Source organism: Populus trichocarpa, chromosome 14, assembly GCF_000002775.5.
Source record: "Populus trichocarpa isolate Nisqually-1 chromosome 14, P.trichocarpa_v4.1, whole genome shotgun sequence".
Taxonomy (NCBI): domain Eukaryota; kingdom Viridiplantae; phylum Streptophyta; class Magnoliopsida; order Malpighiales; family Salicaceae; genus Populus; species Populus trichocarpa.
The window spans coordinates 11,435,144-11,458,556 of record NC_037298.2 but is presented as its reverse complement, the minus strand read 5'-3'; the positions used below and the strand labels follow the sequence as shown (position 1 = coordinate 11,458,556).

At 31.1% G+C, this 23,413-nt stretch overlaps 1 protein-coding gene across 2 annotated transcripts; it reads left to right on the top strand.

Annotated features, from left to right (window-relative positions):
* The first annotated feature begins 18,912 nt into the window (after window positions 1-18,912).
* Window positions 18,913-21,785, top strand: LOC7468536 (GDSL esterase/lipase At2g04570). 2 transcript variants are annotated; one of them, XM_024584788.2, is made up of 4 exons: window positions 18,913-19,393; window positions 19,651-20,146; window positions 21,317-21,519; window positions 21,685-21,785. In XM_024584788.2, the coding sequence occupies exons 1-3, from the start codon at window positions 19,022-19,024 to the stop codon at window positions 21,508-21,510; spliced, it is 1,062 nt and encodes a 353-aa protein (XP_024440556.1). In that variant the 5' UTR covers window positions 18,913-19,021; the 3' UTR covers window positions 21,511-21,519; window positions 21,685-21,785. The 2 variants fall into 2 exon arrangements, with proteins under 2 accessions (XP_024440556.1, XP_002321155.1); XM_002321119.4 differs by having other exon boundaries at window positions 18,914-19,393; window positions 21,317-21,785.
* Window positions 21,786-23,413: the final 1,628 nt, after the last annotated feature.

Here is a 23,413-nt window from a genome sequence, read left to right as displayed (position 1 = left end):
TATTAAAACATGGAGTTTCTGCTACTGAAAGGCTGCACTGATTTGTTGTGAGGATGAACTGAACTACTCCAAATTGCTGCTCTCGATTTTGACTGGGTTTTTTTGTTTCTCTCGGCTAGAATGGTTGTTGTTATTGACTTGAGGGATCTACCACTACTTCTGACTGATACAAGTGGTGTCACTACTCTTGGCTAGAAAAGTCTAATGTTGTGGATGCTGCGAGTGGAGAAAACCAGAAAAATGGTTTTTTAGAATTCAAAAATTTAGACCCTAATTTTTTTGGTCATTAAAGGTGATAAAAAAAATTAGTTAATCAGCCTATAGGTCATTTGTTGAAGTGGGTGACGCTGTCCCTTGTAAAAAAAATAGAACATACAACGCACCATCCACTCTTAATAAAAAAAAACATACAGTCAGGCTCGCAGGTCTTGGTTCTTTGATGGTTTTACGCCCAATAATACCTTTCCTCTCTCTTTTTTTTTTCATTGTTTTTTCATACTTAAATATTGATTAATAACCTCTTTCTTAGTTTTAAAAACTATTTGAATTATTTTTTTAGATGGTAATTTATTTATTTTTAGAATTCTTTGAAGATATTATAATAATTTTTCATCAATTTTTTTCCTTTTGCATTTTATATAAATAAATTATATTTTAAATGCACACTTATAAAAAGAAAAATATTTTTTTATTAATAACAAAAATTTATCTCTAACATAAAATAAATTAAAATATATAAGATGAGATATATGACAGGTGTAAGACATTTGTGTTTGCATACTTTTACTAGGAAGATTAATTTTCTACTTTATTATTCAATTAGTGTCAACACTTTTTTTTATATTAAAAATAAATAAAATATTTTTTCCTCAATTAAAATAATTCATGTTGGCTTAAAACACATCTCTCATACTTAAACTCTCTTATTTTTATGTTAAAAATTAACTTGAAACCTAACTTGTAATGTAACATAGATATAAGGCTAGCCTTTCCTGTTGCTTTATTTTTGTCTAGCACCATAGGCTTCTTCGGCTTCGGAAACATGGTGACTTTACCTAGCTCACCCTAGCTCCTAACCCAAACCCCGTTGCCCTAAACCAACCCTGACTTTAATCTGTTGGCTTCGATAACCTGACTTGTTCTTAAGCTCATTACTAGAACTTTATACATTCAATGTCTGTACCTTGGTAAACTTTGATATCCAACACCACAGACTCAATTAAAGCCTTAGCATTTCACCCTTGACCTTTAATTTCTAAGACCCTATATTGACCCTGATCTTTTGATGTCCTAGACTCAATCTAGTCAATGGCTAACCTCAATGCCCGTGACATGACCTTGATGCCTATTAGTGAAAAAATGTTTGAAGGTACGCAAGCTGCTTGCTTGGGTTGTGCCCAGGGGACCACGAAGCTTGCTCGCTAGGGCAGCTAGCCTTAGGCAGCCTATGCTAGCTGGTCATGATATTGGGTTTTTCCATCTTTTTTTATATGTTTTTTTTCCATATATTTTTGTGTATTCTTTCTTTAATTTGTAAGAATGTTTTCACACAATCTCATAAAATTATTATTGGTTACTTGGCCACATAATTCATTACACAATTTAATAAATCTAATTCAAGTGGTTTTATTGGACAACCTATACATTCGATCAAATACTGTTCTCTAAACCAATGAAACTTGTTTATTATTATTTCACAAGAATCTTTCCACATGGTGGGCTATGAATAACTGTGTTGCCTTACGACTGGCCTCTCTCATTGGAAAAGACAAAGATAATCTATATAACGAGTTTTTTTCACAAAAACTCAAGGACCAAAGCGAGGTGAGGAGACCCGAGACCCCATACAAAAAAAAAAAAACACAATTCATCTTTTTTTATTTTTCCAAAGAAATCTTTACTTGTTTAACATTTTAACAAAAAAAACTCAAACTTAGTTAAGCTTCAAAGTTTTTGTTTTGCATGTAACCCTAACCATAAAGATAGAAGCCTAGTCCACTACTAGTGAGGAAAAAGTCCATAGATTCAAGTTCTTATCAACTTCATCAATGACGTTGTCTGTGAGAACCTTAATAAATGCTTTGTTTAGTTTCTTATCCTAATATTTTTTACTCTTGTTATTGTTCATTCTCTATGGCTGACAATAAAGAAATGCCAAATGGAAGAGCTACGAACCTACCACCATCTTTATCAACTCCAATCAACTTCTAGCAACTCGCTCAGCAAATAAAAGCACTTATAAAAGCTATTTTGTCTAACCAATAACAACTTAGAGCTTTTTCCTTCCATCCATCATAATTCTTCAATAACCTGCTCCTTCAATACTTTTTATGCATCAATAACTTTATTTCATAGAAGAAATTAAGCAAAACAAAGTGGAGGAAAGTAAGCATAACTCTCCCACCGTTTCCAAAAGCAAAATGCATTACCATAAGGACCACTCCTACATATGGTCATCAAAACAAGACCACCGCAAATCAAGAGTGATGATAAATCACACCTTTCGACAATGACCCATATTCTAGTAACCCATAACCTAAAAAACTATGCAGGGAAGAGGATAAAAGTGACATAAATATCATATGACAATGAAAGACTTTATATTATGCCAAAATATGTTGAGCACATGCCTCCCTAGTGACTTTATCATTACAAAGATAAATTTGGACAATTATGATGGTCTATTTAATCCCAGAGAGCACATCCAAAATGTTAGAAGCAGTTTTGAATAGGTAATCCAAGATACAAACTCCATGTGTAAAATTTTCCCCATCACTTTTCGTGGGTTAGCCTAAGCTTGGTATCACAGTTTAGAACTAAGTTCTATAGTTAACTTTGCTAATTTGTGTCATAAGCTAGTTGCTCATTTTAGTATTATTATATCTGTAAAGAAAAACTCCATAGAACTTTTTACCATCACCTACCAAGAAAGGAAAAGCATTAGGACCTACCTGAAAAGATATAACGAGGAGATGTTAAAAATAGAGAACTTGCTAGAACCTGTAGCGACATAAGCTTTTATTAGTGGTGTCCATAATTATTATTTTTAGCAATGACTATACGCTCTACTCCATAAAAGCCTTCTTAATGTTAAACAAACTATAGAGAATTATATTCATGTAAAAAAAACGAGTACATTCAAGCAGCATTCATGTTTTCACGGATGAAAAGAGGATTCTCTAAAATATGACAAATGTCCCTTTTTTCATGACACAGATATTCAAAGGCAATCCCAAGGGTCCTGTACGTAACATGTTGGTATATCCAGAATTGATGACAACTCCATTGAATATAACCAAATTAGAGGTGCTAATTGCAATTAAAAAAAAAAGATTATATGCAATATCCACAACTAATGAAAGGAGACACATGAAATACAAATCCAAAAAAGTATTGATTGTTCCATAAGAATAAGGGACATGATATTAAGAAATGTTATACATTAAAAAAATGAATTAGAGAGGCTTATAGATAAAGGATATTTCTAGTAGTTTGTGAAAAAAACCCAGATCATTATGAAAAATTAGTAGAGGAACCTAATACTGCCAACAAATTTCTCATAGAAATCAATGTGATTTTAAGAGGAATCTTAATTGACAAAGACTCTAATGAAAGTAGAAAGACCAATGTCAAGAATCCAAAACCTTTGGTATTAACCCATTGTGTTTACTCCTGAAGATGGAGAAAAAGTGACATTTTCTCATGAAGATTTCCTGGTTATCTCCATTGTCCTGTATAACTTCAATGTGCATAGAGTGCTTATTGATGATGGAAGTACAATGAACATCCTTTCAAAGGACGCTCTATTATAGATGGGCGCGGAAACCTCTAAGTTGATTCTATTAAAGACTCAACTAATAGGGATTATGGGGAGAAGAGTGCCAATGAAGAGTGCCTTGGACCTTCCCGTGACCATAGACATGTACCCCAAGTGTTGTACATTCTAATAGACCTTCATGGTGATCAAAATAGACCTAACATATAATGTTATCTTAGAAAGACCTTTACTCTATAAGATAAATATATTAATCAGCATTAAGTTTTTGGTATTGAAATTTTCCATGAATAAGAGAATGAACACTATAAAGAGGAACTAATTGATGTTAATAAAGTGTAACATAACTTGTTTTAAAGGAAAACAATACATTATGGATAGAGCAGACACCACCAGTTAAAGAAAAGGTTGACGTGAGGACAAAAGCTGTTGAAAACTTGAAAAATGTTATTCTCTATGAAGATATATTCACCAAGATCGGGTCCATTTTGGATCCAAAACAGGAAAAGCTCTGATAAAACTTCTTTATACCTAGAAATGTAACTTTTGAGCCAAGCATCCACCAAGAAGTTGTCTGTCATCAACTGAATACGAGTCCATTTTTCTTCCCAGTTAAAAAGAAGAAAAGAAATTTTGGAGGAGAAAGGCAAAAAGTTACTTAAGAAGAAATAAACGAGTTGTTAGAAGTTAGTTTCATTTGAGAAGTGATGTACCCAAAGTGGTTGGCTGATGTAGTTATGGTGAAGAAATCCAATGGAAATTGGCGCATGTGTATGGATTTCACTGACCTCAACAAAGTTTGTCCTAATGATAGTTTTCCACTACTTAAAATTGACAAGTTGGTGGACTCAACGGTAAGGTTTGAATACTTAACCTCCTTAGATGCCAATTCTGGGTATCAAGTCCCTATGCATCTAAATGATAAAGAGAAGATGACTTTCATAACAGAAAAAAAAACTTTTTGCTATCAGGCTATGCCATTTGGCCTAAAAAATACTGGTGCAACTTATTAACGCATGGTAAATAGAGTCTTTAAAAAATAGTTGGTTAAGAATATGGAGGCGTATGTGGATGACATGCTAGTTTAAAGTATGACCTTTAACAAGCACCTTTTAGACTTGTAAGAAGTGTTTTCTGTATTGCATGCACATCAAATGAAATCGAATCCATCAAAATATGCTTTTGTGATAAAAAAAGAAGAAGAAAAAGTTCCTAGGTTTATTGGTTAGTAACAAAGGAATCAAGCCAAAACCTCAAAAAGTCCAAGCCATACTAAACATGACTCTATCGTAGTATATCAAAGATGTCCAAAGGCTCAACAACTTTGAACATATTCATCTTATGTTTAGGAGAACGTTGTCTATCTTTCTTCAAAACTTTTAGAAACATCTCTAATTTTAAATGGACCTCTAAATGCCAGAAAGTTTTTGAAGAGATGAAAGTCTATCTCTCTTCTTTAAAAATACTTTTAAAAGCATGAGAAGAAGAAGATTTTTTCCTTTACTTAGGGGTTGTTGACCTGATAGTGAGTATAATGCTTATATAAAAGGAAAAAAAAGGTCAAAAGCTTGTTTCTTACACAAGCAGGGGTCCTCTATGATACTAAGATCGAGTATATAAAGATTGAGAAAGTTGCCCTGGTTTTAAGGAGTGTAGCAAAAAAACTATAAGCATACTTTCAAGCGCATCGGGTGATCGTGTTAATAGACCAACCCCTTTAATAGATTCTCTATAAAATTTACCTATTATGACGTTTGGTAAAATAGGTAATAAAGTTGAGAAAATTTAGCCTCAGTTACCAATCAAGACCTATAATAAAAGGAAAAGCCCTAACGAACTTCATTGTAGAATGCTTCTTTATGGAGCCATCTCTAGAGAGACTTCGACAAATGGAACCTCATTCCTAACATCCCCCTCATCCATGGTTACTACACATTGATGGGTATTTGACCATGATTAGAAGTGGAGTTGGAGTCATGCTGAACATCGATTCTTTTTGGTCTCTCACCTACAAACAAACGGACAAGTAGAACTCACTAATAAGTTGTCATTTAATGGGTTAAAAAGAATGGACTGAAATCATGGATGATATCTTATAGAGCAAAAGGACAATGTAAAAGACCTCTACGAGTGAAACTCCTTTTCTTTTAGCATATGGAACTAAAACAATGATCCCTTCAAAAATTAGATGCCCTAGTTATAAGGCATTAAGTTTCTCCACTGATATGAATGATGGAGAATTAAGAGAAAATTTAGATTTGGTGGAAGAAGTGAGACTTAATGCAGTAGTAAGAAATGAGGTTCTCAAAAGCCGAGTTGTTCGATAACCCATTTAAAGTAGGGAGTATGATATCAAGGTAACTAGAGGCAATAGGGAGCATCAGAGGAAGGGAAAAGCTGGTGCCAAAATAGAATAACTCATTTTAAGTAGTACGAGTACTCAAAGCCAACACTTATCACCTGCAGGAAAAACAAGGCAAAAATCTTCCCTATACATGACACTTCGACCATTTAAAGATGTATTTCTATGAAACATTAGGTTTTTAATCCTTCTTTTTGTGATGAATTTTTATTCCCTTTGTTTAGGCGTCTCTATTAGCATTGGTGATGTTTTGTTGTATTAGGCATTTTATTTTGGTAATGGTTCTAGTTTGCCTTATTCTTGCTTACAGATGTTATTTCATCTAAATTTTTATATCACCATTATTGTCTTTAAATTAACTCCAAGTTTGGTTTCCTTTTAATTATTCTCTCCAAAATTAAATAGTCTCCAATAAATAATTGTCTCTATGATTATTTTACATCTTCATGTTCTCCATGTCTCTATATGTTTATTATCTACATATAATCTCCATAGTTAATCTTTATAATACAAAACACATTATACACAAATTGTACATTATATACACATATTTTTTTATATAAAAAGAGGTTATCATACATACAATAAATACACGTAACTTGCACAACCTAGACTATATGCTTTATTCAGAAACATCCACTCTAATTAAAAAACACGCAACCAATACCTAAACATTACATGTAGGATTACATATTGAGTCAAAGCCTTCAAAAGCTTCAGCCACAAAAGAAAGCTTTTGAAGGTTTTTTGATATGATGAGCTAATTTCCACCCTCTTCATGAGAAATGTGGTATTCCCCATGAGCTGTTGTACATTATGAGTGGGGAAGATCTCATCGTAGTCAGGAACATGATCAAGAAAGGCATGTGAAAGATCCATAAGGTTCCCCCCTAGTCTTGATATTAAAATAAATATCACTCATCAAAAAGAAATAACTTATCATCCATATTGTCACGAACAACAATCATATTTCCATACATGACCCTAAACTCCTCAAGGTTACTTTTAATCCCATACAGCTTGGCCAATTTTTCTTTGACAAAGGTGAGCTCAACACGAAGAGTATTTAAATAAGCTTTATCTTATGAATTTTTCCATTTAGTGGTGGCAAGCTCGTCCTTAATATTATCGATTTCACCATACATTGCAATCAAATCTAAAATAATAGTGTCTTTCTCCTTTGCTAATGGTAGAAGACTTTTATCTGTCGAAGCTGTCCCTGCGGTTAAGAGTCAACTATCCTAGCCGATTGAAGCTCTATCTTGACAAGGGCCACATGTTTGTTTAGATTCTCTTTCTCAACCTCTTATATATATATATGGATGTGGAATGTATTTGAAAAATCTGTGAATACACACACACACACATTCTAGAAGGAAATAAACTTATGTATGTGTGTGCGCGCATTTAAAAAGCTCATCTTAGAAAGTAAACATTGAATATGACCCAAATGCTTAGTGAAGTTAAACGAGTAGAAATGATTGACTTCATGAGAAATTTAAGAAACACAAGACAAGTTTATGATGGTTGACTTACAGTTCGTTCCTTGAAAGCAATAATTTTCTCTAAATAAGACCATTACCCCCATTTCTCTTTTGTTCAGACAACACAATATTCAAGGGTTGAGCAAAGTCAATGGCCTGAAGATGAGAAAAACCTTTTATCTATGTTCCTGGACTGGTGAAAGATTCCAAGCATTCAAGAAAGGAGCAATGATGTCCATATAGTGTCAAAGCTTGTGGTGGCGATAGACAAAGAAGTAGGGGATATAGGAACATGGGAAACATGAGTAGAGGATGTGGGAGTGGTACGTACACCAGAAGAAACAATATTAAACCTATATTTTAAGCTGGTAGTTGATTGATTCTAGCTTGGTTTATCTTACTAGAAAAACTACCTGACTCCTCGGTCTCCTCACTATCACTCACCTCTATCAATTTTTTTAACCTCTTTCTACTCCTACTAGAACTACTTGCACCTCCTCTTGAAAAAACAAATAAACACACATAATAAAGCTAAAAAAATCAAAACACATTAAAATCACCATTCATACCCCAAATACATTTCTCAACTGGCTCTTTACTAAATAAGAGCACTATGTCATATATGTTCTAGGTAATATAGAGTTGGTCACAAAAATATCTTCCAAAATTATTCAAAATAGGAACAATATTATAGTATTGTGTGGGAACTCTCCAAGTAGAAGAAGACCCTCATTTCCCATACTCTTCCATCAATATCACATTTCTTGTGTACCTCATAATTATCCATTTACCTTTCCAGTTAGGAACAAACTCTAGCCTGTATTGAAATATATTATTTAAAAGATTGTGTGGTCTGATGAAAGGTAAAGAACCAGGTAATGTCTTTACTACCTTCAGTGCACCCCCTCAACTTATACAAATATATTGAAGGAGTTTCATTGAAAAAGTTTACAAACTTTTCAAAAGTTACTAATATATTCTAACCATTAGGATAAAGTTGACTTAAACATATTTCATAATTCATGAATACATGAATATGGCTATCGAAAAACTAGTGAGGGGAAAATTATAGCCATACCTAAACATGTAAAGTGGCATAGTGATTTTGGATTTTCCACAATGTTAACCATTAGTCATCATGTTAATTCTCTCTTCATTGTGAGGGAACCTAGCCTCATAACTCACACCTAAAATTTTGTTTGTAATTACATTTACCATATAGGTAGTTATTGTGCTTTGACACACATCTTTATATGGAACTAGGGACAATGATGGTGTTAAGGATACATGCATACTAAAATGAGAATTTTTATTACCATGCAAAGGCTTTCTAAAAACCTTGGTGGGAGAAAACTTAAAGATAAACATGTTAATGCAAATATAAAATATTACACTCGCCAACAAAGAAAAAGGCACAAAGACAATGAGGAAAAAAAAAAACTAAGGAAAGACATTTACAATTTGATGTTGAATTTTTAGTGGGGGGATAAGTTTTCAGGTAAGTTATAATTCATAACCAACCTCATGCATCACCCTTTTTACATGCCATGCTCTCACGTCACTTCTCCAGTCAACTACACCTTGTAAGCTTCCTATGTGCATAACAACACATGTTAGCTTATAGAACCATGCCATGAATCATAAAAACAAATGTTAATGGCCGCAAGACCACTCAAACAAAATTTACATTCGCTTTTGATTTTTCTTTCATTTCTCTATCGTTCTCAACCCTGTAGATGCAAAGTGTCATTCTCTTATCCAAACAAAATGCATGGTTGCCAACTTATATGTTAAGACATTTTGCATACCTTATAGCTTATTACTCACCCTCCACTTTTCCTTGCGAACCAATAAAAAAACCATGCATTCAACACCCTTTTACTTCCCACACTAAACTAATACAAATCATGTCTCTCTTTTTCCAAGATTTGCATATAAACTATGGTTCCTTATATGCACGACACCAAGTTTGAATTTACAACCCGGTTTTATAGGAAGAAAATTTTCATTCATAAATGGATTTGTCTTTTTTCTTGATGTTACATCGGATAAGTTACTTTTAACATGTAACATTAAAAATAACTTGGGGGCAATGTTGGTGGAAAAAAAAGCGAGTTGGCCGTGCCATCAGGTTTTTTCGGCTCCTTTTGGATATTTTTCACATATTTATGTTTATTTTTTTCTATTATCTGTATGAATATTTTCACATAATCCTATAAAATTATTACTGGTTACTTCACCACATAATTTATCATATAATTCAATAAATTCAATTCAAGTGATTTTATTGGACAACCTATACAACACATCAGGTATTGCCTTCTAAACCAATAAAACTTATATATTATTCTTTCACAGGAATCTTTCCACACAACGAGCTACAAATAGTTATGTCGCTCTATGTCTGACATCTCTTATTAGGAAATGTAAAGGTAATCTATGTAATGAGTTTTTTCATAAAAACTCAAGGACCGCAGCGAGGTGAGGGGATCTGATACCTAACCTAAAAAAAAAACAATTCATCTTCTTTAATTTTTCAAAGAAATCTTTACATGTTTAACATCTTAACAAAAAAACTGAAATTGACTTAAGCATGAGAGTTTTTTCTTTGTAGGTAATCCCAACCCTAAAAATACAAGCTTAGTTCTCTACCAGCGAGGAAAAAGCTCAGAGATTCATTGAATTTTTTATTGTAAACCCTTGGATAAAATTCATAAAATTAACAAGGAAAATATTATGTTAAATGAGTAAATTGAATATTTGAATTAAGAAGGTGACTTTAGATTTTGGGAATTTGAAATAAAATGTTCCTATGTTAATTTAAAAATAGAAATATGAAAGATATTGGGAAAATAAAAAACAAATAAAAACCTAAACAAAGAGATAAAAAAAAGGAAAGAAATGTTCTGGTATATAATTTAGACTGTGTTTGGTATTGCGGTAGCTGTTGTGGTTGTGGTTTGAAAGAAGTTATTTTATAAAAAGTACTTTTAATTGAGGTTGGTTTGAAAAAATAGGTGTTTGGTTAAAACTGTGGTTGAAATTGAGGTTGAAGAAAAAGTAGTTTAATGTGTTTGGTTAAAAGAATGCTTTTCAAATTGAGGTTATAAAATAATATATATATATATATATATATATATATATATATATATATTGATGGTTTTTAATTTAAATATTGTAGATTTAACTACTGTTATTACATTATGAAATAAATAATATTGATATCAAATATTTTTTATTATTCCATTAAACTATGTGCAATTTCATCATGTACAAAATATATCCAACAAGGACTATATTTTCCATGGTTTCTTAAGTGCGCAACAACAAAAACTGAATTTTTTGTTACGTCATCAAACGATCTCCTTCTAATTTTTTGAATAAAACACAATTACAAATAAAAATAAAAACTGAATTTTTTTTAACTGGGTCGGACCCAGCAAGAACATAATTGGGCTTGCGATCAAATTCTGTAAATGCTACGTCATCAATCAATCTCCCTTTTAATTTATGTAGTGTTACTAAATAATATTAAACACTAGTTTTTCGAGTAAAATATAATTTAAAAATAATAATTTTTTTTAATGTAAGTAGTTATTCACATGGCATTGTTCTCGTGAACAGTGTCAATGTGACTTATATTTAGCTGGACACCCAGGTGAATATAATTCACCTGGAGTGAACAGTGCCCAGGTGAATTATATTCACCTGGTTGCAGACGTGAGAAGCAGCTCTCAGCTGCTTCTCACGAAACGGTGTTTCACCAAAAATATACATGGGTCCCACATGAAAAGCAGGTGAATTTTTATGTTACCAAACGTAATGTTTAGGCGGTGAGCTTTAAAAGCAGAAGCTACCGCGTAAACAAACACCCTCTTAATGAAATTCGATGCAGTCAATTTAAACTCAGTACTAAAAATGTGTTTAAATTTAAAAAATATGACCTGTAAACATAAAGGGTGCAATATAAATTCATAGCCTAAAACTTGATAAACTAAAGATAAATATGGATAATTTTTATAAATTTGGGGAGAAAATATTTATAAAATAATTTGGAATTTTTAAATAAATTAATGTATGATTTTACATGCGAATGACCCAAACCGCTGGTATAAGCCCTATGTATAATCACATAATTTTTAACCTGAAAGAGAATGAAGTTTGAGGAAAATTTGTATTATAAATTGGGATGAAAGTCACAAATGAATTATTTTGAAAATATTGATGATTTAATAAAATAAAAACATTGAAAATTTTGGAAATTAGTATAAAAATCACATGTTATCTAGTTTTATACTATCAAACATAACTTTCAATTTAGTTGTTGGATCGGACTGAAATTTTACGATGAGTCTTCTAACATGATTTTATAAATTTGGTTAAAATTATAGGTTAATTAGAGGTCAGAAAAGCTTTACGAGCACACTAACACTTGGATAATACCAAAAAGTGACCAATGGACTTATTAAGGACTTTTTTGTCATTTGGCCAAGTTCTTCTTCTCTTTTCTTATAAAGGCTGACGTTAAAAACTAGAATAAGAGGGAAGAAAAACCATAGCCTCTTCATCTTCTCCTTCTTCACTTGACTTCTTCATGTTGTAAGTGTGAGTTAATTATTAAAACACCTAAACACCATATATATATATATATATATATATATATACACGCGCGCGCGTATACGTACTTATATATATATATATATATACACACGCGCGCGCGCGCACGTACTTTGAATATCATTGATAACTTTTTTATATATTATTGGATTTATTTTATCAAGATTTTTTTATGATACCAGTGATGTCGTCATTAAAATTTTAATATGGTTCTAAGATTTTTTTTTTTTCTCTCATTCATTTTCATTGTAATGTGTGTTAGGCCATTTAAAGTTTAAAAGAGTTGATATTTATATATTTCACTTGCTAAACTGTATTATTTTTGTAAATATTTTTTTTATTATGTTATTTTTCAATTTTCCTTTTTAATGTGCTAAATTAAAAAAAAAAAAACCCTAAGAACGAGCTATGTATGAAACTGACCCTAGCAACTCGAACTTGGCTCCACCCCTAAACATCTCTCGACTCAATTTTTTTGTTTTTCTAGAATAATTCAAGTGACATTGGCCCATAAAAATAATATTAAGTTTTTGAAACTGTAAACCAAATTGCACTGAGATATTCTGTGTTCCGTAACTATCAGGAAAGCTCTGGGCGCAGGGAGATTTAAGGGGACAATGGTAGCAAATCTGTCATGAAGATACAGTGAGCTTTAATATCACAAAGGCACAGCGCCTCCTTTTCTGTTGGAAATTAAGCTTTCAATGCCTTTGTCCAGTGAAGGAAGAGGTCGTCTCTCTCGAGGGCTGTCGCAACCACTTTTTGTTACATTAATTCTTCCCTCCCCCCTCAGCCAGAATATACCTTTCGGTGGCAAAATCTAACTGCTGCCAATGGTATCTCGACATATGTGGTTCTCCCCATCTAAAATCTTGACTTCTCATGCATTTGGAGTGCCACGTATGCATGAAAATAGATGCTTGATTTATTGTAAAAATTAATAATTTAATTCTAATCACGGATGGGTAGCTAGCCTAATAATTTTTGTAGTTCAAACTTATATATCTCCCACCTAGGAAAATATCTTGCTTAACTGACATCCACAATTTTCTTATAGTATTACTTGCAATGTTTATAGATCATATTAAATTATTTACCTGCGGTTCGTATTAATTTTTTAGTTTTAAAAAAATATTAGACATTACTAACATATTTTCATGAAAGAAAAATAAATAAATCGAGAAGATATTAATTCGACGTGACCTGATTAACTTAACAAATCTAAAGGTAATTTGAACAATATCCAGAAAAAAGAAGAAGCATATTTTGACTATAAAAAAAATTCAAGATGACATCTTTATTTTAAATATTGAAACATATTGGTTCGATCTAAGTCAGTCTAAGTTAACATATAAAATCCACAACTTGAGTTATCAGACCGTAATAACCTTATAAAAGGTAAATAAAAAAACGTATTGAAATTCAATTCCCAATTAATTCAATGTTGAATAATAAAATTGAAAACGAATCAATTAAAATATGACAAAAAAAACTCGATTTAATCTGTCAAACATGAATCATTAGACCACAACAACCCCATAGAAATAAAATCAAAACAAATTATGAAACTCAATTCCTGATAAATCCAACATTGAAGGATGAAACTGAAAAAAATTAAATAAAAAACCTTAGTCAACCCGGTTTAACTCGCCACACTCTTGACTCAAGTCATAAGACTAAGATAACCTTATAAAAAGTAAACCAAAATAAATTATAAAACTTAATTCTTAATCAACCCCAATGGTGAAGAATAAAATTGAAAAAAAATCAATTACAAAAAGAACTCAAAAAAACTTGAGTCAATCAGGTTAACTCGCAAAACTCGTAACTTAAATCATGAAATTGAGATAACTTCATAAAAAATAAACTAAAATAAATTATGAAGCTAAATCCCTAATAAATCTAATATTAAAAAAAAAATATTGTTACAATAAACATTACTAAGGAGGGAAACAAAGATTTCCTCTCCTCAATTAGTTATTGTTAATTAAGGTGAATGTAAAGCAAAAATAAAGAAGAGAAGAAAAAATATGTTTGATTAAGATGTAGTTTTAGCTATATCTATCTTTTCTTATGTAACAAAAATGTATTTTAACCAATAATGTTTGCTCCTTGCCTTTAAATAATATATCTCCTTCCCAAATTAATCGTAAATGGAAACATTGGTACATTTTTCTCGTTTGACAACTTAATAAAGTTGAGTTATAAAAATTAACTTTCACCATATAAAAATTAAGTGTTCGTAGGATGTCACCGAGGATTTCTTTATGAATTAAGAGTGAAAAGGAAAAAAAATTTGTCACCTAATTTATTTTGTAACTAGAAATCCTAACTAGATTTTATATGTTTTATGTAATGGGCTAGTTATTAAAAGAAACCAAAAGCTCTTAGAAAAACACTTTAACTCTAGACTTATAAGCATTGTTTACTGGAACAGTATAATGATGTTTTTGTCTTTTCGATGACATTAAAATCTTTTCACATGGTCCATTTATTATTTTCAAATTTATCAGAAACATATAAGTGTTTTTTCATATTAATTGCACATTGAAACGACTAAAATATCCTTATAAGCAAAAAATTTAAGCTTGATGTGAAGGGGTATTTTTATATTTTCAAAATGATTTTTTCATTATTATAATTTAAGTTGAGGGGATTTAATATTTTACCAAATATAAAAATTAATAAGCAATTAAAATTCACAATGAACAACCAAAATATACTTAAAATAAAGAAAAAAAATAAACATGGAGGCAAGGGGCATTATGGTATTTTCATAATGGGTTTTTTTTTTGTAATTATCATGTCAGCTTAAAGGCAATTTTATATTTGGCTAAATAAAAAGAAAAAGGTGGGCGCGCCTGGACGACTCCCGGGGACGTGTGAGAGGCGCCACGCCTTTTGGTCGGCACATGTAGTGCCTCTCGACATCCAAAAATAGCCTTTCATCATGTTGTTGGAAGTGTTAGTGTGTCCTCTTCCTGTTGATGTAGCGTATGACTCTAGTTATGACCTAATTTGTCGTGGTAGGTCTTTTTTTATTATTTTTTTCTCTCTCTTCTCCCTAATAAATTACAAATTGACCCTATTTATTGTTGATATTTCAATTTTAATCCTCATTCTTTTTATTTTTAATTTTTGATCTTAGCCCTTTTTAGAAATTTTCTTTGTTTTCAATTTTATCATTCAATCTCAATTTACCAAATATTATATTCTCCAATCTGGTTCTCATTCTTTTGATTTTGATTTTTTTCCTTGGGCCTTTTCTAAAAGTTTTATTGGTTTTCAATTTCAACCTTCAATTTAAATTGATGGTATTGTATTTTTCAATTTGGTCCTTATTTTTTTTTATTTCTAATTGTTTTCTTGACCTTTTTGTAAAAGTTATTATTCTTTCAATTTCACCTTTCAATCAAAATATTGTTTTTATTTTTTATGTCAATTTTGATCCTCATTCTTTTTGGTTCATTTGCTAAATTGATTTTTCTTTTCAATTTCATCATTCAATCAAATAAAAAATTAATTTTGTTTTTCAATTTTCATCCTCATTCTTTTAATTGCTATATTTTTTTTAAAATCCTTTTGTATAATTGATTTTTTTTAATTTCATCATTTATTATTTGATTGATTGGGAATTGGACTCATGATTTTTTCAGATTGAGTGATTTGGGTCTAATAATATGGGTCACAAGTTTGAAAAGTTAACACATTTTTTTTTTAAAAAAGCTTTATAATCATCTTTATTTTTTTTATCGAGGTTTTGGAATCTCATGATTTGGGTTGCGGGTTTGGCGCGATGTTCTAGGTTGGCTAAACTTTGATTGTCCGGGTTACAGGTTTGTCATGCCAACTCGAGTTGACCAAGACTGATTTTTTCATGTTTTTCTTTTTACCCCATTTCATTCTTCTATGTCATTTCTTTTTTTCATCTAATTGAATTAAAGTTAGTTTTTTCGACGCAATCATATTTATGACTCAAGTAACATATTTTTTTTCTTTCATAAAACACGCTTGCAGCAGATGAACATTATTTTTTATATAAAAAAATAATACAACCCCGCGGTGAAGCGTTGGCATTGAGAAGAAAGAGGCAAGGCAGTAGTAGCTGGACTTGTTGATCAGAAAAGAGAGGGGTTATGGTATGGTGTCGGTGATCGACTATAAAGATGGAAGGAGTTGCTGCATTTCTTCCAGGCTATCTATGAGGAGGACAAGGTTGTGGTGGTTTATGGATGGGTTGTTGGTGTTACTATGGTAGAAAAATGGCTGGAGATGAGCTGAAGAAGGTGAGCTATCAGTGAGAAGTTGAAGAGAGATGACAGGGAAGGAGTTTTTTTTCTGCCAATGTTTTTTTTTTAAGAGAGAGAAGCTTTTTGTCTTTCTTTTTCAATTTATTCAATCTTCTATTTTTTTTTTGGCATCTCTTAGTGTCTTACTAGTATATTGGCTCGCGCTTCGCAGCGGGTTGATATTATTATTTTTAAATGTCAAAAAAATATTCAAGAGTATAGAGAATGTTTTAATTCCCTTAAGCCTAGTGGTCGTGCTAGACCCAAGCGCCTTGGGTCTGGCAGCAATACCAGGCAGGCCTAAGCGACTTGGATCTAACAGTCATGCCTAATTAATTTTTTTTATAAATTTGTTTTTATTTTTTATAAAAAAAATTTAAATTACCCTTGAAGTGTTCTCAACAGAAATCCTAATTATTGTTTTTTATATATATATAAAAAATTAAATTATCATTGAAGTATCCTAAACAGAAATCCTAATTAATTTTCTTTAATTCTATTTTTTATAGGCTCTTTGGGTTTAACGGTTAAGCCAGATTCAAGAGCCTTGAGTCTAGCGGTTATGCTACACTCAAACGCCCTTGGGTCTAGAAACATGTCAGACCTTATAACTTTTTTTTTTCAATAGTAATAATATTTTTTTAAAATTTATTAATAATTATGTAAATAATATAAACAATAATGAAAATAATAATAATAATTTTTAATTTTACCCTTCAAATCAAATCTATTGTTTTTTTTTTTTTGCAATAGTAATAATATTATTCAAATTTATTAATAACTATATTAATAATAGTTATTAATAATAATATTTATGATATTAATAATAATATTAAAGATGTTTAACCCAAGTTCTTATAGTTTTTTATTTTACCCTTCAAATAACATTTATGGCTTTTCTTTAATAGTAATAATATTTTTTAAAATTTTTTTTTAATAATAAAATTTAATTTTACCATTCAAATCAAATTTATGGTTTTTTTTCAAAAGTAATAATGTTTTTCTTCAAATTTATTAATAATTATATTCATAATATTAATAATAATAAAAATAAAAATATTTATAATATTAATACTAATATTAAACATGTCAGACTCAAGCATCTTGGATCTGGTAACCAAGCCAGACTCAAGCGTCCTTAGATCTGGCAAATATGCTAGATCTTATTACTATTTTTTTCAATAGTAATAATATTTTTTTTCAAATTTATTAATAATTATGTAAACAACATTAACAACAACAACAACAACAATAATAATTTTACCCTTCAAATCAAATCAATTGTTTTTCATTAGTAATAATATTTTTTTCAAATTTATTAACAATTGTAATAATAATAATAATAATAATAATAATAATAATATTAAACATGCATGACCAAACTTCTTATAGTTTTTAATTTTAAATTTCAAATCAAATTTATGATTTTTCTTCAATAGCAATAATATTTTTTAAAAAATTAATAATAATAATAAATTTTAATTTTACCCTTCAAATTAAATTTATGATTTTTTAATAGTAATAATGTTTTTTTAATTTATTAATAATTATATTAATAATAATAAAAATAAAAATAATATTTATAATTGTAATAATAATATTAAACATGCCAGACCCTAGTGGCCTTGGGTCTGAAACCATACCAATCTTATTACTATTTTTTTAATAGTAATAATATTCTTTTTACAAATTTAATAATAATAATAATTTTTAATTTTACCCTTCAAATCAAATCTATGGTATTTTTTCATATTAAATATTATTTTATTTTTTCTTTTTATCTCATACAAATTATCAGGTTATGATTTTTTTGTTGAACATTTCTGTTTAGATCATGATAAGTTTATGTTTAGAAAACAATGATTCTTGTAAAAAAACAAACAAATATTTTTCATAAAAAAAAAGAAATAAATGAACAAGAAAAGTTGAAGAGATACAATTTTCCTCCTCAATTCAACTAAATTCAATTGATTGAGATTTTTATGACCTCTAGTTTTTTATTAAAAAAAAACATGTTGCTAATGAAAAATATATGTTTTTGTAAGAATAAAAAAATACATTAATAAGAAAATAAAAACTCATCTAATAATATTTATATTTTTTAGAACTTAAATCATTATTGATCTTTCTTATAAAGATTTATTTTCATTACAACTAAAGTAAATAAAATTAAATTCCGCGAACATTGCGCAAGGCAAATTAATATATATTCTTTCATTTATATCCCTCGAGTCCAAAGAAAGGGAAGAAAAATGCCCTTGTAAAAGTATGAATCCCTGCCATTCTGCCCCCACGCGTAATTATGAATCTCCTTGTCTAGTCGCAATTAAGATAGCCAACGACCTTCTCCACAAGCCCTTGAAAATCAGCCTCGTCATTTACTTTCCAGCAAACAGTACTGCTCCTAGTATTTATGTATCGCAAGCTTCTCGCTAGCTATTCCGAGTTGTAGTGAGACAGAAACAGGCTAGCTAGCTAGTCAAGGGAGAAAAATATGGCAAACGTGTTGTTCATTTCATGGTTCTTGCCGTTGGCTCAATTTTTAACTCTGGTCATAACAATTCAGGCAAAAATTCCGGCTGTTATCGTCTTTGGGGACTCCTCTGTTGATGCTGGAAATAACAATTTCATTCCAACGCTTGCTAGGAGCAATTTTGAGCCCTATGGTCGTGACTTTACTGGGGGTCGTCCTACCGGGAGGTTCTCAAATGGTCGAATCGCCACCGATTTTATCTCTCAGGCTCTAGGACTCAGGTCAGCAGTTCCAGCCTACTTGGATACAGCATATAACATATCAGATTTTGCTGTTGGAGTTACCTTTGCTTCTGCTGCAACTGGCTACGATAATGCAACTAGTGATGTGCTAGTAAGTGCCAATCAAGTTTCAGTTTTCGTGGCGCCCCCGCGCACATATATATGTATGTTTGTATGTATGTATGTATGTGTTACTTCGTCATTTATGAACAGTCTATACCAATTCGTCCCTAGCTAATTGCACTACACCATGCTACATTTATGGCTAAGTTACAGTTTTTAAGTCACTGTAGGAGCTTGTGGTCATCATGATTATCCATGAACACAATTAACTTTATCTGTCATGGCACAATATTGTTTGTCTTGCAGTCTGTGATACCACTGTGGAAGCAGCTGTTGTTCTACAAGGGCTATCAGATGAAACTGAGGGCCCATCTTGGAGAAATTCAAGCTAAGCAAATTATAAATGAGGGTATACACATGATAAGCATAGGAACAAATGACTTCCTGGAGAACTACTATGCCTTTCCCGGCGGCCGCCGATCAACACAGTACACCATCTCAGAATATGAAAATTTCCTTGCAGGAATTGCCGAAAACTTTGTCAGGGAACTCTATGGTCTAGGTGCTCGAAAAATATCCCTCGGGGGGGTCCCTCCGATGGGTTGTATGCCATTGGAAAGAAACACGAATTTAATGGGTGGGCGTGAATGTGTGCAGAGTTATAACACTGTGGCTTTGGAGTTCAATGACAAGTTAAGCAAGTTGGTGAAGAGACTAAACAAGGAACTTCCTGGGATCAACTTGGTGTTTTCAAATCCTTACTTCATTTTCATGCAAATCATAAGAAGACCCTCACTGTATGGTAAGTTGTTGCTGCTATTTATGCCTTTTCTAACTTCTTACAGTCATGCATGCATTCATTCTTTTCCCCTTTCAAATATAACTTCTAGAAATTTTACAATAATGATACGTGAGTTTACGTCATAAATAAAGATTATGAAAAGTATTGTTATTTGCAATTGAAATTTTAATAAACCATTATTTAAAAACTCTTCATTTTGTTTTTCAATAATTAATTACTTATATCTTGCAATTAAACTCACGTTACAAAAGAAGGCAAGAATCCTGAAAGGCATGATCATATGATATTTAGAAATGAAGAAGATATTTAGGAATGAAGAAGGGGAAGAGGACTCGCATGATATTTAGAAATGAGAGAATGGTAAATCATCCAGTCATACATTAAATATTATTGATGATATGCATTATTGATGTAATTATTCTATTAATAACTTCATTGATTATTCTGTCATAAAAAATATTACATCACCATATAATTTATCTTTTTTAAATCCTACTATAGTACCTTATATAATCCTCTCACTACATATCGAAAAAAGATTTCTATCGGTATATTTACGAGTGTACATAATATTGCTGTAAAAATTACACGTTATCATATTTTTTTATTTTCTTTTTATTTTATATTTTTCCATTGCAATTCTCTTGGTATATATCGAGAATATTTTTCTATCGATGTTTACCGATATATATAGAGATGGAAAGTTCTGTCAATAAAGGTCATCATAATATATTAACAAAAAAATTTAATCGATATTTTTGTTTGTATTTACTAATTTTTTAATTATAAAAAAATATATATAAAAAAATAATTTAACTACTTCTTTTTATAATAAAAGGCAAATAAATAAATAAATACAGTTTAAACCATAAAACAATCGCACATTAAATCAGTGTCCATCAGGCAGGTTGTGATGGATGGGACCGGTTTCCATGAATCGACACCGGCTCAGAAAGAGATGCATCCATCTTATTTATAAACTTCCTACTCATTGTACTTTAATTGCTACAATAAAAAAATTAATGGCTTTAATTACAATAATAATTGGTAATGACATTACTGTCCCTTTATATATATATATATATATATATAATAATTCAGCCGTTGAGCAATTAAATATCCTATAATTTAATTGAGAGTTAATTATAACATAATTGCTATAATTTGCAGGTTTTGAGGTTACCTCTGTGGCATGCTGTGCGACTGGAATGTATGAGATGGGCTATGCATGCGCTCAAAATAGCCTTCTGACATGCTCGGATGCAGATAAATATGTTTTCTGGGATTCTTTCCATCCCACGCAGAAGACAAATCAGATCGTTGCAAATTACGTGGTGAAGCGTGTGCTCTACAAGTTTATTTGATGGTCTTATGTGCGTGGTGTGCACGGCAGCATTGCCATATATGCTCGTCACATATTTTGTGTGATTATTTTATAAATGGGTTTTTATATATATATATATTCCATTAGGTTCTTAATAATTATGAAAAAAAAATATATATTCACGTACTGATTTTGTACTCTTTATCTATTTCAGGCTTCTCTATGAACTTTCCTTTTGGGTTTGTCTTGTAATAGCTAGCACGGACATGTTATGCTCACCGGCTACATCAATTAATGCATTACTATTAGTTTTGACTGAGGAGTGTAATATGGTTCGAGTATTAATATTAATATTAATAAAAAAATTTAATTTTTAATAAATTCATCGTTGGAAGATGAAATTAAAAAAAAAATCAAGATTTAAGGTAATCTTAACCTTCATGAATCATAGTTGGGGTTTCGTATTCTTTCCATATACAAGTGTCTCTGCAACAAGTCTTGTGAGCACAACTGATCTAGAATCATAGCTATGGATACAACTCCAAGTTTTCCAAGATAAAGATGACAAAACGATTGTGCAACAACGACGATCAAATGAAATGAAGGAAGAAAAACGCACAGCTGAATGCTAACCAACATCCTAATCAATAACTTGTAAATGGTTGCGGTATATACTTCATCGAACTCTGTAAATGCGATGAACTAGCGGCCTCCCAAAGGATTTGTTCGGTTAAAAAAAAAAATGGATCCTTGTATCCAGCTAAGTTTTGAAGGTAGAGGGATTGTAGTAAATGCTCTAGTTGCAGCTAGTATTTCGGCCATTCACAGCAAACTTTAGTGGAGTGGATGGGAATAAATTTAAGGTAGCAATGCTTTGGATGATGCTCTGCTGCTTGCGCTGAAGAGACGCTAGAGCTAGAGCGGTCGGTTTTACTGGGTAAATGATTTAGTTCCTACTGGTTTTGTTGCCTGAGCTCGCTGCCAGTGCAGATTTAAGGTGCCGGTAATATTCTTGCAGTCTCATAACATACAAAGAAAACCTTGACGAAACTCAATATTAGTAAAAACAAATGAGCAGGCTGTCGGGAACTCTTTTCCGGTACCATAAATCTTGGTCTAGCGGATAAACACGGTACCTCTCGACCTTAAATGTTTGCATAGACCGAACTTCAAACTAACAAGTTGACTCGAGTGAGTAAATTGATTGAATGGGGTCAAAGGTGACTCGAAAGCATGAGTCAGCTTTTAGAAAACAAAATCACTATGATATATTTTCTTGTTTTTATTTTTTAGGCTGAGACCAAGCATATCACCCCATGATCAACTATAGTTAAAAGAAAAAATTGCAACTCAGAGAAATGGGCACGATCAAAACGTGTTAACTCAGACGGTCAGATGTCATTTTTCTTTCCCTTTTCCGTATTCTCTCTTTGATTGGCCCTGCACTGGCTTAGTTCAACCTGAATTCAAGTCTAAATTGAAGAGTTATTAACTTATTATATAATTAGAAACTAAATTGAAAGAAAATGACTTAAACTAAAGTGAGGTGCAATTTTGCATGTAATTGAAGAGTTCATATATAATCAAGGACCAAACTGACTAAAGGATCCAAAACAATAGTTGGCGTCAACCATTGGGAGGTCCTGATTTCCAAGTAAAATTATAATTATGAATTTTAAATTTGATAATAATATCTTTGATTTACTAGAATCAGGTTTAGCTTAAAAATTCATTTCTCATTTATTTTCACCTAAAAACACTTTCAAATTACCATAAAAATCTCTATAAACCACTTATCTACCCCCAAACACTTCATAATCACTCAAAGAAACAAAAATCAATAGAATCAAAAAAATTAAAAAACCAGCGATGATATACTTTTCCCACCAAGTTTATTTTTGTCCTTTCACTTTTAATTTTGTTTTTCTACCATAATATAAAAC